At 44.7% G+C, this 14,405-nt stretch overlaps 1 protein-coding gene across 1 annotated transcript in view; it reads right to left on the reverse strand.

Annotated features, from left to right (window-relative positions):
- Positions 1–5,663: 5,663 nt before the first annotated feature.
- Positions 5,664–14,405, reverse strand: part of LOC114635959 (A disintegrin and metalloproteinase with thrombospondin motifs 17-like) — a 32,690-nt gene continuing 23,948 nt past the window's right edge. Inside the window, exons 5-7 of the mRNA XM_028784303.1 lie at positions 14,149–14,276; positions 7,709–7,829; positions 5,664–5,734 (exon numbers count right to left, since the gene is read on the reverse strand). Coding sequence (XP_028640136.1) covers positions 5,664–5,734; positions 7,709–7,829; positions 14,149–14,276 — 320 coding nt within the window. The remainder of the gene's footprint in view (positions 5,735–7,708; positions 7,830–14,148; positions 14,277–14,405) is intronic.

Below are 14,405 nucleotides of genomic sequence, written 5' to 3' on the forward strand. Positions count from 1 at the left end.
TGGACCTTGTGCATGAGAGGCAAGCAGGCTACCATGGAGATCCAGTCACAGCACCGGAAGACTCAGTAACAGAACAGGAACATCAACCTGCAGACCTAAGGTAATAACTGTCAAAATCCCCCCAAAGATGTGTTTTTGCCAAACATGACAAATTGATCTTAAAATTCATATGGAAATGCAAGGGCCTCACAGGAGTCAAAACACATATTTCAAATGAAGTTGGAGAACTCATACTTTCTGATTTCCAAACATTTTACGCTAACTACACTAATCAAAACAGTGTGGCACACTGGTGTGAGGATAGATACTTCTATCAACGGGATATGATTGAGAGCCCAGAAATAAATCATTTGTTGCTTAGTTTTATAAAGCAAAGACGCCAGGAATACTCAATGGGAGAAAGAACAGTCTTCAACAAACATCATTGGGAAAATTGGCTACCCTCTATCTCAGACCACATTCTCCACAAAGCCCAACTAACTAAAGGTGGGCCATGGACCTAAATGTAAGAGGTGAAACTACAAAACTCTGAGGACAAGACAGAAGTAAACCTTGGTGTCCTAGGACTGGGCAGCAGCTTAACCCTATAGCAACAAAAGAAAGTCAAATCTTGGCTCCTATCAACAGCTAAGAGCTTGTCATTCTCCGTCATGAACACTGTGAAAAGGCAGTGCATAATCCTGGGACGAAGGAGTCGTGAGTCATTTATCTTATCAAGAATCTGATTCCAAATATATAAATAACACAATCCAGTAATAAAACAAACATCCCAGCTTAAAATAGGCTAACAGTTAAATGGGCAGTTCTTGAAAAAAAAAAGATACAGACATGGCCTGGCCATTATGTCTGTTCATGAAAATATGCCATGTGGCATGAATCACTAAGGAAGCTCAATCAGAGAGGATGGTGAGGTACGACATCATCTGCACTGTGACTGCTGCATCAGAAGGCTGGAGAAGGAGTACTGGCGAGCAGCCTGGCAGAGTGGGACCTGAATCCATTGCTAGGTAGAACCCAAGGTGTAGCAGCCACCCTGGGAAAGATTGGTAACTTTCCCAAGAAAGTATGTTTCCAAGTAACATACTACACACAAAGGAAATGAAAATCTGTTTGCATGATAACTTGTATACAAAATCTTACACCTAGTGCCATTTGTGGTAGCAAAAACCACCACCACCACCACCACAAAAACCAAACCAAAACAAAAACCCAAACCTGCTGAACAAACGGCCAGTGTAGCCTAGCTAAACAATGTAGTAGCATTTGACAAGGGAAAAGGAGAAATGTTGCTGTAGGCAGCTACAAAGATGAAGTTTGGACACATTGTACTAAGTAAAAGAGATCACACAAGGCACCACCTGCTCCTGACTGTAGCTGTGAGACGGTCAGAACAGGCAGATATATCAATACAGATCTGTAGTAGCGGGAACTAGGAGGGAAACCTGGAAGGGTGGCTAACTGGTTTCCTCTAAGAATGCCTCTTTCTAAAAAAAAAAGGGAGGGGGAGGGCAACAAATAAAACCACTACGGACACCAAAATCACTCCCTCCCCTCCCCCACCTCACTTCAACCCCTTTGAGATAGCATTAGATTTTTATACCCCAGATACTTCTTAGAGAATTTTGTTCCTTCTGGGGAAGTTAAAGAATTATTGGATATGGGGAATACATAATAGTGATGTATCAAAGATAAAAATTCTTCAGGGTCCAGGACTACACAGAGAAACCCTGTCTTGAGGGTCAAAGTGATTAAAATGTTTTTTGGAATTTCCATTTAAACCAGAAGCCATACACTCGAGAACAAAACAAGTTTGTGGAGCCAAGCTATAAACCCTGGGGGGTGGGGTGGGGAAGGGGGCAGGAGAGCAGGTGCCAGGGGTGGGATGGGGTATTTCTTCCTGTTTGGACTAACAGCTTGCTATTAGCACCATCAGCTGGCAGCATCGGAGGCAGAGTGTGGAGCTGCCTAGGTCTTAATTAGTTCATTTCCCAAATTCCCGAGCAAAGAACATTTGCAACCAGGCATGGTCACTGTGCTATTTTTAAATCTAATTTTGGCATAAGTCGCAACACTGAGAAGGCATCTGCTTTCTGTCTCTTCCTGCGCCTCTCCTGGGGTGCAGAGGCTGATCAACAGTGGCAAGCTCAGGGTAGATGTGCAAACCAAGCCAAGTATGGTGGCCTCTCCCAGCAGGGAAGTGGCGGTGGTATACAGGCCCTGCTAGTCTTCCTTTCTACTACTATGATCTCTGTTATCTATCTGTCTGTCTATCTATCTATCTATCTATCTATCTATCTATCTATCTATCTATCATCTATCTTTTTCTTTCAGATAAGGTGTCTCTATTTAGCCTTGACTGTCTTGGAACTTGACATATAGACCAAGGCTGACGTTGAACTCAAAGAGATCAGAGACATCCACCTGCCAGGCTTAAAGGCCTGTGCCACTATGACCGATTAGTTTCTCTAGTTTTAACACAGAAGGAACCAATTAAAGAGAGAGACACTAAATGAAGGCCAGGTCTCTGACTCTCACTCTCCTCTGGTCAGCTCTGACCCAGAGCTCAAAACCTACACTAAGTGGTAAGAAGAGTGACCAGGAAGGGAGAGAGAGCACATTCACCAAGTCCCAAAGCGTCTTGTCCCTCAGTCCAGATGTCCCATGACTTAGTCAGAGATAGCACATGGAATATAAAGAAAGGGAAGAATCACTCTGAGGATGTAGAAGATAAATTCACATTTTAGACCAAGGAGCAAGGCTTCACCTAGGAGTAATTTTCCATTACAGTTCCAGTCACCAGGCAAGAGGGATTGGTTAGAGAAACAACTTGATTATGAAGAAGCCATTGGGAAACCAAGCCTTTGCCATTGTTCTAGGACACACATCAGTTTTGTATCAAGTGAAGTCTTAAGGACTGTGAGCTCAAGTCTGTCTTGACTCTACCAACTAATATTACCAGGCAGGAGGCTTTTCCCCCTCTGTGCAATTATGTTTACCTGCATTTTCCAAGCAGTTTTTCTTCTAGAAGATTTGGAATTATAGTTTTGTTGTTAAGCAGTATTGACTATTTTGGGACAAACATCACTGAGATATTAGAATAGTGGCCTAATCTTGATTATGTACTGAGATTCTTTTTCTATGTGGTATCTAATTCATGGGGAAATAAAGAAATTTAATTTTGTTAGACAAATCCCAAGATATCCAGAAAGGATTTTGTGAAGTTTCTGCTTTTCTCTGTTTACAGAATTGTTTATGAGAATTTAGACTCTTCAGCTTCTAATGGGGTCACATCCTGAAACATCAGTTGTAAGTTGAGAACATCTTAAGTGCATGCACTACACCTAATCTACTGAAGGTCATAGCACAGCCTGCTCCCACTGTGATTTGCTCTGGGGAATAGTGACTTGCTACAACGGCATCCTGGAAGAGAATTAGTCAGCAAACTGCAAGGCTGGAACAGAATAAGATCCAAGGTACAAAGTCTGGTTCTTATTAGAAATGGATGGGTTCCTCAGTATCCTCGAGTGGAAAACTTGCTGTGGAAGATAAGTTGGGCACTATCTGTGTGGATTAAAGTGGTTCTTGACTATAACTGAAAAGATCTCCTTGGGCTCGAGAGGCCCATGAGTCTAATCTATGCTTTAGCTGACCCTTGCAATGTGTGGTCAGCACAGCCAGGTCAGATCAAGGGTATTGCCTTCATCTCTACCAAGAAGGCATCAAGATGCACTCTGCCAACAGGGAAATCTTGTGAGAATGGCAATATGGAAACTTCCCTATGAGGGAGGCACCAACCATGACTAGCTTTCTTGTCTTTGCATTGCTTGCTAAGGTACCAGATGTGGTTGATAAGAATACAAAGCCACCCATGGGACCCTAGGTAATGTTTTTGTCTGTCTCTCAAGCCATGGCTCTGTCTCTAATATTGGTTTTAGCTTAGCTTCCCACGGTTGGCAGGTTGGCAATTGGACTGAATGTGTCCTATAGTAAGTAGTCATTGGTCTTTGTTTTGCCCATGGCTTCATTCATGACTCATTCTCACTAATTCTATTCAGAAAACACTCAGGTAAGTAAGCAAGAGCCCCACACCAAGCACGTCACCTTCAGGACCATGCCATAGAGTCAAACATCTTACACGAGAAACACTTGGGAATCGCCTTTGCCATCACACATGTGGACACCTTTATACAAAGATTGTTCTTGACTGAGACAAAGAAAAAGGTTGCAGTTGGTGTGTGCACCTTTAAACAATGGGTATCGTTCCCTTCTATCAGTGGGACTATGCCTTAGCACCGTCATAGAACCATGAACTTTCTCATGGTATTCCCATTCCCCACACCTGAAGACAGAGCTCAGAACTCAGAATGTGGCAATGGCTGGGGGCTAAGGACTGATGATACTACATGGTGTGTATTTATTGTATTCATAAAAGGAAAACCACATTAGCCTTTCTGTTAGCCATCTACTGTCTCTTCAAGAACAAAGTGCCAAGGGATCCAGAACCCATCAGGCACCTTGGTTGGGCCTCAGTTGGAACTTTGGCCTATCTGTATCCTGGATGTCCACGGGAACTAGTCATCTTTCCAGTTCCACAGAGCAAGATGGAATAAAGATGACAACATTTAAACGAAAAGTTCATGCTTGATGGGAAAGCGTCATAGCAGAAAATTCCAACCTACTCAATTCAAATAGCCTAGCCATTTCAGTCCAGTTGAAGGCTTGAGAATTCCTTCTACCCATGAATAGCTAAAGGCCTGTCTGTTCAGGACTGGGAGGGTAAGGGGGGAGCAGCAAATATTCTACACTTAGAAAGCTAGTTCCCCAGGCAAGGCCTTGAGGTTTTCCATCATAGGTTTCTGGCTTATCTAGGGCACTGTATGCATCTACCCTGGATTCCCAGCTCAGGGGCTTTTGTAAGCAGACCTGGGAGAGTTCAGGCTGGGGTCAGGCCTTCACGCAGGACCTGGCAAAGTTCCTGCGTTTGATGTTGCTTTATCTCTCTGTATGGCATTTCTCTTTGATACCCACCCTGAAGGGTGATAAGGCATTCCTCCCATTTCCATTCCTCGGAGCTGGGCACAGATGAAAGCTGCCTTCCTATCTATACCAGCAAGATTAGCAAATCTACTTGATTGGGGTCACCAAGATGTCAAATGCCCTTGACCTTCATCAAATTTCTCTGCTGAGTCTCATTCAAATATATGGATTTACCTTTAGCCAGAAGTGTGTTCTCTCCACCTGGCTGCCAATGTCTTCAGTCACCTTTTATAACTGATGTATACACGGGCCCTGGCCAGGTGCCTCACCTCGACTGTGACTAATGTCATGACTGTAACTTTGATGGTCTGTATATCTGATGTTGAAATGTATGCATGCCAAACAAATGTTCTCAGTGGTGGGGTGGGGTGGGGAGGCAGTATGCATTGACCCAGTGTCTGTATTCTGCATGAATGTACCCTAGCACATCAAATCCTAAGCGGCCAATAGCTAAACACATGCAAATGAACAAGTTTTCATTTACACACAGGTTTTCAATAAACAAAGTCCATACTGATGTGATCTTACCTCACAGACTCTGACGGTAAAGGGTTTAAAAATTAAAGCCAAACCCTTGACTTTGATACTAATGTGTGTCATTTGGCAGCTGCTCAGAAGTGACAAGCTCACAGGTCGATGACGCTAATGTTTGCTTCCCTTCCCTGAAGCTTTGTTATGGGGTCTGTACCCCAAGCAGCTAGAAGTAAGCATATCAAGCTGAAAGTTCTGATGAGAGTTACCCCCAAAGTTCCCCATAGGATTTTCCTTCCAGGGGACACTTATTCTACAGCCACAGAAGCCCGTCCTCCTCTGGAGGGCACACAGACGAAGCCCAGCACTGACTGGGTAAATCGAGGAAGGAGGGCAGGAGGAAGGATGCTGCTATGTAAAGGTTAATGCATCTGTCCTGACCTAGGCTGTCTGACAAGTGAGCTACTATGGTAGAAGATTCCAAAAGTTATGGGAGAACCTTCTTTAATGTTCTATTGAACTCGTCAAGTGGCGGGTGTTGCAGTACTCAACCCATCTAATACAGAATGATGCAACTGCACTGAGTTCTGACAACTGAGGGACAGCATAACCTTCCATTTAAATGAGGCATCTACTTATCATCATCATCACCATCACCACCACCATCACCATCACCATCATCATCATCACCATCATCACCATCATCACCACCATCACCATCATCACCATCATCATCAGTTTTGTGTGTGTGTGTGTGTGTGCAAACACATGCTTGTCATAGTGTGCATGTGGAGGTCAAAGGACAACTTCTAGGAGTCAGTTCTCTCTTTCCACCATGAGGGATTGAACCTATGTCATCGAGCTTGGCAGCAAGTGCCTTTCGTTACCAGCTGAACCATCTTGATGATTTTAAATAAGGGTCTTAATGATTATATTTATCAAAAGAAATCAATATTAAATTGTAACCCCCTTGCCAACTGTTGAGATTTTATTTCCGACTTTGGTGATAACCATACAAGGCAAATTCAGGGTGCCCAGAGGAGAGACAGTATCAGATACACCGAAGCAAAGAGCAATCAGCTAAGTTTTAGTGCTATGCTGCCCAAGGAAACCTTCTATGACAACGAGGGTGCTCTTCGTCTGACCCAAGACGCACCAGCCCTGCTGGCAGTGGGGAACCTGAATCGTGGTCATCATTCCTAAGTTAGTTTAATTTCTGCTGGTTATGATTTAAATTTGGGTGGACTTAAAAGGCCAGTGCATTTTGCACTTGACAGTTCAGGTCCAGAGGGCAAAGTCCTCCCAAATGAACTCATCCTAGTGGTAGCTTCTGTTTCCTTCTGAAGCAATGTGATGGGTGTCAACTTCAGACGTCTTCAACTTTTTAAAAAACATTCATGTGTATGTACATTGTGTGTGTGTGTGTGTGTGTGTGTGTGTGTACACAGACGTGTGTGCATATGGATGTGTCAAAGTGCATATGTAGAGGTCAAATGTGAAGTTGTGGGAGTTGGTTTTCTATTCCTACCATGTGGGTTCTGAGGATTGAACTCAGATTACCTTCGATTTTCGTGGCAAGCACCATTTTTCTGCCCCTGAAGTTCTGTTTTAAAATTTAAATTTGCATTTGCTATTACCTCTGGCTTTGCTTTCACAAGATCCGGAGTAGTGTGTCCCTTTGATAGTTTCTAGAAGGGATGTTCCTATAGACCAAGATTTCTATCCACACAGGAAGTTCAGATTCTGCCTTATCCTATGGATTGTTCTGCAAGGCAGGACTTAAAACCATGATTCTGCTCTCTCATCAGGTCAAACTGAACCAACATGTTTCTATGCAAAGCCACAAGTAGAAGTTAAAGTAGATGTGGCCCAGCATAGACTCACTCATTCCCTTGAAGGCCTTGAGAGTCGCTTTGTAGACTGCCTATTCTTCCTCAGTCTCTCCCACAGAAGTACTACTCCCCAGCCAACTGAATGCCATAAGCTGATGTCCTCTATGGCAGCAGACCAGCAAAGCGCCTCCTGCTTCTGGACAAAGAAGTCCATGGCAGGAAAGGTGGTACCAATGGAAAGATCAGGAAGACCTGGCATTGGAATGGTCACATACAAAAATCCACTAGCATCGAGTCAAAGAAGATGAAATATAAAGTGTGTGTCAGTGTGACCTGTAACAACCACAGCCCTCGGGCCCGGCACTCACCTGTCCCCCGGGAGTGGCTGAAGTCACCCTTCACCACACGGCAGGTCTTGCCATCCCCACTGCAGACACCACACCTGTCTTCTTTAGCCGCAGACCCGATGATGCCGTCGCATCCAATTTTCTAGAAAACCAAAGGGCTGGGTTCATTTGTGTTTAAGATTCGTCGAAGCTTTTTCTCTGCTGATTTTTTGAAGCTGATTCCGTGTACAAGTGATTTCTCTGAGAGGCAGTGTGCCGGGGCTTGGGAGGTGGGGTGTCCTGTCACTTTTTAGTTATTATTGAATTCAGGAGAGAAAAAAAAACTTAACCAGAATGCAGATTTAGTTTGCCTTTTTAATCTTTTTATGAATTTATGTACTTGAAAACATACACCAAATGTATTTAAAAACATGTACTATGGAATAAAGGAGCCCTGCTACCCTAAAATACCCACAGGGGTACCATACAGATCTCTGAGAAGTAGGGACTATCCACCTCTGCCTTCTCACAGCAGAAACTCAGGGTGAAGCAGGTAGCCGGAGGGGGGGAATGGTCACACCATGCTATACCTTGCTTCTTATCCTGTGGCGTTGCTAAATAGAAGCCGACCAGGGTTGAAAGGCAGAGCATCCCAGATCATGGAATCTGCTCAGAGCAGAAAGCTCAGCCAATATCCCATTCTAAAACTGTACGCGAGGTTCTGCATCCTGTCTCGGAGTCTCACAGTTACTATCCAGGCTGTTGGTGGTACAGCTACAAGCTGGCATTGGAACAGGCCCCTCACCTCAGCCTTGTCATCTGGACCTGCTTCCTTTCAGCTTCCCCTGTCTCTGTCATGTGTTCTCCAATGTAGTTCTTTCTTCCACCGGCTTCCTGTGATTTCTCATCCACTCCCATGCTATCATGGCAAGTCTCTGGCTTCACTGCTGGCTACTTGTCTTGAAATTCAGTTAGGATTTCCTGATTAAGCAGCTTTGGATGTTCTACATAAACATCCCACTTGCTCCCCTTAGTTTCTCCCAACAGCAGTGAAGGGAGCTTTGTACATCAGTGCTGAACAGATGCAAGTAAGATGGCCCCTTAGGTGAACCCTGGATTCTCAGGAAGAAATCAGATGGTCCCTTAGATGGACTCTCAGTTCTCAGGTTGGGACAGGCCTCCCAGTTCTGCCTATGCTGCCTGCTGTGTTATTTGTCACCATTTGCATCTGGAAGCCAGGCCTGCAGAGATATCCTTGTCAGAAGAGCAGCAAATATGAAGCCTGAAGGGCAACAGCCAAAGCACTTTGCCAAGAGGACACTTTCTCCCTTTGCTAAAGTCAGTGAAAGAAGTCTATAATATGTTTGGCAGGGACAGACATGATTCTTCTGAAATGGAAGCGACCATAAAGCACAATTAAAGTCATGACTTCTGAGTGTTAGTGGAGCTTTAACAACTGCATTTATGAGCCTCAGTGTTCCAAGAGAACATGACCCAAGGAAACTCCAACAGTCAGTGGTCTAAAGCCTTCCCACGGCATTCTGCCGGTCCTGGGCTACTCTTTCATTTACCCTTAAGGAATCTTCAGGACACCCACTTCTGAGCTCCCAAATTCCTAGCCAATCTATGCTGGCCAGAGTGCTGCTCTTCTGGAAAAGTCAGGGACCAGAGTGCTTCGTGGCATAACGAAAAGTGCAAGATGTCATGGAACTGGCAAGCTATGCACAAGTTCTCTTTGGTCAAGGCAGTTCCTGTACTACATGCAGACTTACAGTTCAAAGAGATCTAGTTCAGAAACATGTGCACGAGTGTGCCACATGCAGGAGTGTGCCATGTGCAGGCCATGTGCAGAAGACATCTTTTGCCCCAGGAATGAGAAGTATTGGTCTCTACTGATTTAAATCCTGGATTCCAGGCCTCGAAGTTTTGCCCTGTTGCCAGCAGCAAACAGCCTCCTGTCAGCACACCTAATGGCTGAGGCTTTGTCCTCCTTCTCCTCTTCTTTGACCTTCTCTTTACCGTTTGTCACAGTATAACACCCACACTATCTCCAATTTGTATATTCTTGTCTCCCTGTATCCACTGAGGATTGGTTCTAGAACTTTTCAAGAATAGGGAGATCCAGGGATGCTCAAGTCCCTTACAGAAAATGATGTAGTATTTATCCAAAACCTGCACACATTCTTTTGCTTTCACTTGTCTCTGGAGTAGATATGATGATGAATACATGTAAATGCTATATAAATAATTTTATATTGTTTGTAATTAAATAATAATTTGATAACTTAGCAATGATAAGAAAAAAATTGCATATGTTCAGGAAAAATGCAACTTTTTCTGAAGCATTTTGCATTTAAAGTTAGTCAAATCTATTTATAGATAGAGTCCATCCAATGCCTTTATTGATGACTACTGTGTCTAACCTGAGGACAAATCTGTGTAAGAAAGAGATAGTAAGGTGGAAATAAGCAAATGTATCAGTGTTATGGCTCTTGTCTCTTTCCCAGCTCTTGTGACTTCTTCTCTCCTCACTTTTCCAGCTGCCTGGGCATGGTCAGCTGAGTATGTGCCAACTTTGAGCCAACCTTCTGCTTTTCTCTGATTTTCTTAGTAATTTTACCTTCTTTGTAGACTTCAACAACCAAAAGTCTCAAGCCCAATTATTCTTCTACTTACCATACACGTATAGTCCCAAGAGTCTGATGTGTAACCTTTTCAGAATTCTGGACAGTGTTTGGATTTAGAGGATCATTTGATCTCCAAAGCTGCTCTAGTCTGACTTGTCTAGTCAGACATTACCAGTACGGCTTGAAAATGATAAGCAAACCATCCTAGCCTGAAATCTCTAAGCTATTTGACAATACCCAGATATCTGCCTAGCCTGGTGTTTTGGTCTCCAGATAACATCCACTGTCTACTTTACTATGCTCAAGGCCACTCTTGGTTCAGAACCTTCTTGCTCAGGATGGATATGAGCCACCACACTGTTGTTTTGATCTCAGTGCTATCTTGATCTCCATCTGAAGACTCAAGGAGCAGACCCATGACTTATGAAATGCTATAGCCCAACGTATGCACACCGACTCTGTACAACTTCTACCCAAAGCTCACCAGCTCATTTTGTCTTCCCCCATGGTGAATACTGTCATCTTGATTAGCTTGAGAAGTGCCCAGGAGATTGGTAAATCAAGCCTGAGGGTGTTTCCAGGGAGGATTAACCAACAGAGGAGACCCAGGACGTTCCAAGGTGAAGGAAGGGCTCAGACAGAATAAAAGAGGAAGAGACAGAAAGTCTAGCATAGGCATTGTCTCTCGGCATAGGTGTTGTCTCTTGACACTGGTGTGAACTGCTTGGCTCTGCCAAGCTTTGCCTGCCATGGTAGACTGAAGCCTATAAAAGTGAGATAAACTAAGTATTCCCTCTTTTGAGGTGGACTTTTTAGGTATTTGATCACGGTACTGCTAAAGTCTAACTCCTTTCTCCAAATGCATCCTGAATCTGGTCACCTCCTAGTCTGTCTTGCAAGCACCCCAGCTCTTCCCAGCAAGGTGAGTTTCTATAACAGTCTAGTCTACTCAGGCTCCAGCCCAGCCAATTCCAGTGACCAAGAATGCTTTGCCTCTCCTTTAATCTCTTGATCACACTTGGAGTAAACCCAAACTCTCCCTGCATCTGATCCCCCCCAAATCAGGCCTGTCTCCCACGTTCCACTACCCTGAGTTTTCACGCCTTGACTGAGGCAGCTTTGCTCTTGCCCTCTTCTGGTGGGAGATCTCTGCTCTTAGCTCCACCAGGGTTCTCCAAGGCTGTCTTCTCTCCAGCAGCTGCCATGATGCCTTGTTCAGTCCTTCTCAGCTCTCAGTCATGACCCCCTCACTGGCTTTCCTGGGGCAGGGGTTTTTATTTTTTTCTCCTTCACATATACTAGCTCTTTATGGTTTTGTTTCTTTCTCTTCAGGACTATTTTGGAATTTAAATATATATTTCTATTAATCCTTTGGGTACTTCATACACTATATTTTGTTCATATTGACTCCTCATTCCTCCGGGATTCTCCCCCACGTCCCTATTTTCTCCTAACTTTCCCTCTCTCAACCTTTAAACAATACTCCATGGAGTCAAATTTTTGTTGGGGTGTGGTGCCATCCACTGGAGCATGGCCATATCCTTAGAGAAAAGGATTCTCTATCCCTCCCCTCAGAAGCCATCTATGGTCAATAGCTCCTCAGGGGTGGGAGCTTCACAAATCCCTCCTACCTCTATGCTATAACATCAGTTGACTTGATCTCATGAAGATCTTGCACAGACAACCACAGCTACTTAAGTTTGAGTGTAGTGGTCCCATCTTGTCCGGAAGATACTGCTTTGTAACGTTTCTCCCTGTACTTGACTCTTACAATTTTTCTGCAGTATTCCCTGAGCCTTCAGAGGGATGATAGAGGGATGAGATGGATGTCCCATTAGTGGCTGAGGATTCTACAGATGCTTGTTCTCTGCCCTTTTTAGCAGATATGAGCTTCTGTGTTAACCACAGTCCATTGTACAAAGAACAGTCTCCAATGAGAACTAAGTACTCCACTATCTACGAGCATAGAGACATACATTTAGAAGACAGTTTGATACTCTATTTAGCAAAATAATAGTAGCAGGTTTACCTCTGAGACCTGTGAGTTTTCATGTCACAGGCTTTGAATCAGATATTGTACCAGGGATCTGCTTTCTCCTGTGGAGGAAGTTTTAAATACAATCCGGAAGTGGTTGTTTGTGCCCATAATATTCATGCCACTGTTATGCCTCTGGGCCAACTTTCCCAGTGTGGGTCATTATTGTAGCATGCAGGGTCCACATCTGGGCAAGGATCTGAGAAATCTATTGTCAAAGTACATGGGACATTCTCAAGTTGAAAAGCCTGACATTAGATCCAGTTCCACGGATGTGCCTACGGGCACAGACTATCAGGAACTGAAGCTATGCTCAGCACGAGCACAGGCTTCACTGGCTGGAGAATGTTAGGATTCTCAGAAGAACCTCCTTGCTGGCAAGACTACTGATGCAGATGCCTGCTAGGGGCCAGGGTGGCTCAGCTGGCACTGACCTAAAAGGTACAAGAGCTCCGACTTGTAAAGCTGCCAGCAAAAGAATCACATCACTGCTTTGCAATATGCCAACATGCAGGATGATCCAGGCAAGCATGGAATTTAGGAAACAGAGACCACTAACAGGCTTCTTGAGAACTGTCAGCAATGCTTTGATTCAGTAGTAATGATAAAGGCTTTCTTCGTGCTGTCCAGGAACAGGGCCTGGAACATTTTTTGCTACAATAAAGTATCCCAGAAGGGCCTGCTCAAGCACTTCTTGGTTTCTGGGAGGTGTCTTTGCTAAGACTCATGAGCACTCAGTTTATCTGTTTAGATACAACGCCAGGATATGTTTCCTTGAAAGATTAACCCATGTGACTGCCTTGGGCTATCCAGGAAGAAAACCTACTTAGGTTGAAACTGTTTGCTGCAGGAGCTAACAGAGATACTGAGTTTCCATCTGTGTCTTCCTCCAACAGCTCTTCATAGGCTCACTTGACAGGGACACAGTAGAGGTACAGGGTGACAGTGGCTGGGCACACTGGACTGAAGGCTTGTATCCTCCCAATTCCCATCGCCCCAAGGTGATATTATTAGGAAATGAGCCATTGGGATCTGATCACATCCTGATGGCAGAATGTCCAAAGATGGAGTTAGTGTCTTTCTAAAAGAGGCCCCAAGAGCAGCTTTTGCCCCTCCATCTTGAGAGGATGGAACAAAAAGAAGCTGTTCATGAGAAGTGAGCCCTCTCCAGATGTGAAATATGCCCAGTGTTGAGACCTTGGCTTTCTGTGCCCCCAGCATGGTGGGAAAGTTCCATTGTGTAAAGCCGGCTTGATAGGGTTAGTCTCTGCTCAGGCTGCACGCTCAGATGGAGTGGAGTCATAAGGAGATGAGCCCTGCCGGCAGAGGTTGCCTTACCTGAGCTTTATCTTCCTTGCTTTGGCTATTTGTCAATTTCATAACAAGTCACAAGTTGGGGATCTATGGCTCAGAGGGTAGAGGGCTCCTCAGATGTCCCTCCCTGGACACTGTGCAAAGGTGCTTGCTTAGTTCCGTTAAGTGTTTGTAAGTAAACAGAGTATGCTGTCTGCTTATTCTCCGGTCCTATCTCATGCACACCAGGTCTTTGTATAAAGCACGATATCTAGAGGAATTTTCAGATAATTTCAAGAGGCTGCTGATCTTTCAGCCACTTAAGCCTACCATGGACATAATGCTCAGTTGCTTCAAGGGCAGAGCATTTGCCGGTGGCCACTGGCCACGTAGGACAGCTAAGACCTCTTTGAGAAAACCTCCTCCCCATGGACCCACAAAAGCCCCAGATCCATCATAGATCCAGTTTGGGGATGAGGGAACCTTTCTCCACAGCCCCACCAAGGACAGTAGGAAAATCAGGTCACCTGGCATCTGCCATACACGCAGAGGTCAGTCTCGTAGGGTCCACAGGGTGTGCCATCCAGGACCCTGTCAGCCACCAGCAGCGGGGATTCCTTCCCGAGGGGTGAGCAGTAGAGTTCACAGGGTTTATCTGAGGAGGGAAAGGTTGGTGGGTGTTTATGTGGGAAGGGATATGTGGAAAATGTGGGAGGCGGGGTGAGAGAGGATGGACAAGCTCAAGTGAGCACTGAGCCCAGATCCCAGTCACTCAGCTCTGTCC

Source organism: Grammomys surdaster, unplaced genomic scaffold, assembly GCF_004785775.1.
Source record: "Grammomys surdaster isolate TR1022 unplaced genomic scaffold, NIH_TR_1.0 120418, whole genome shotgun sequence".
Classification (NCBI taxonomy): domain Eukaryota; kingdom Metazoa; phylum Chordata; class Mammalia; order Rodentia; family Muridae; genus Grammomys; species Grammomys surdaster.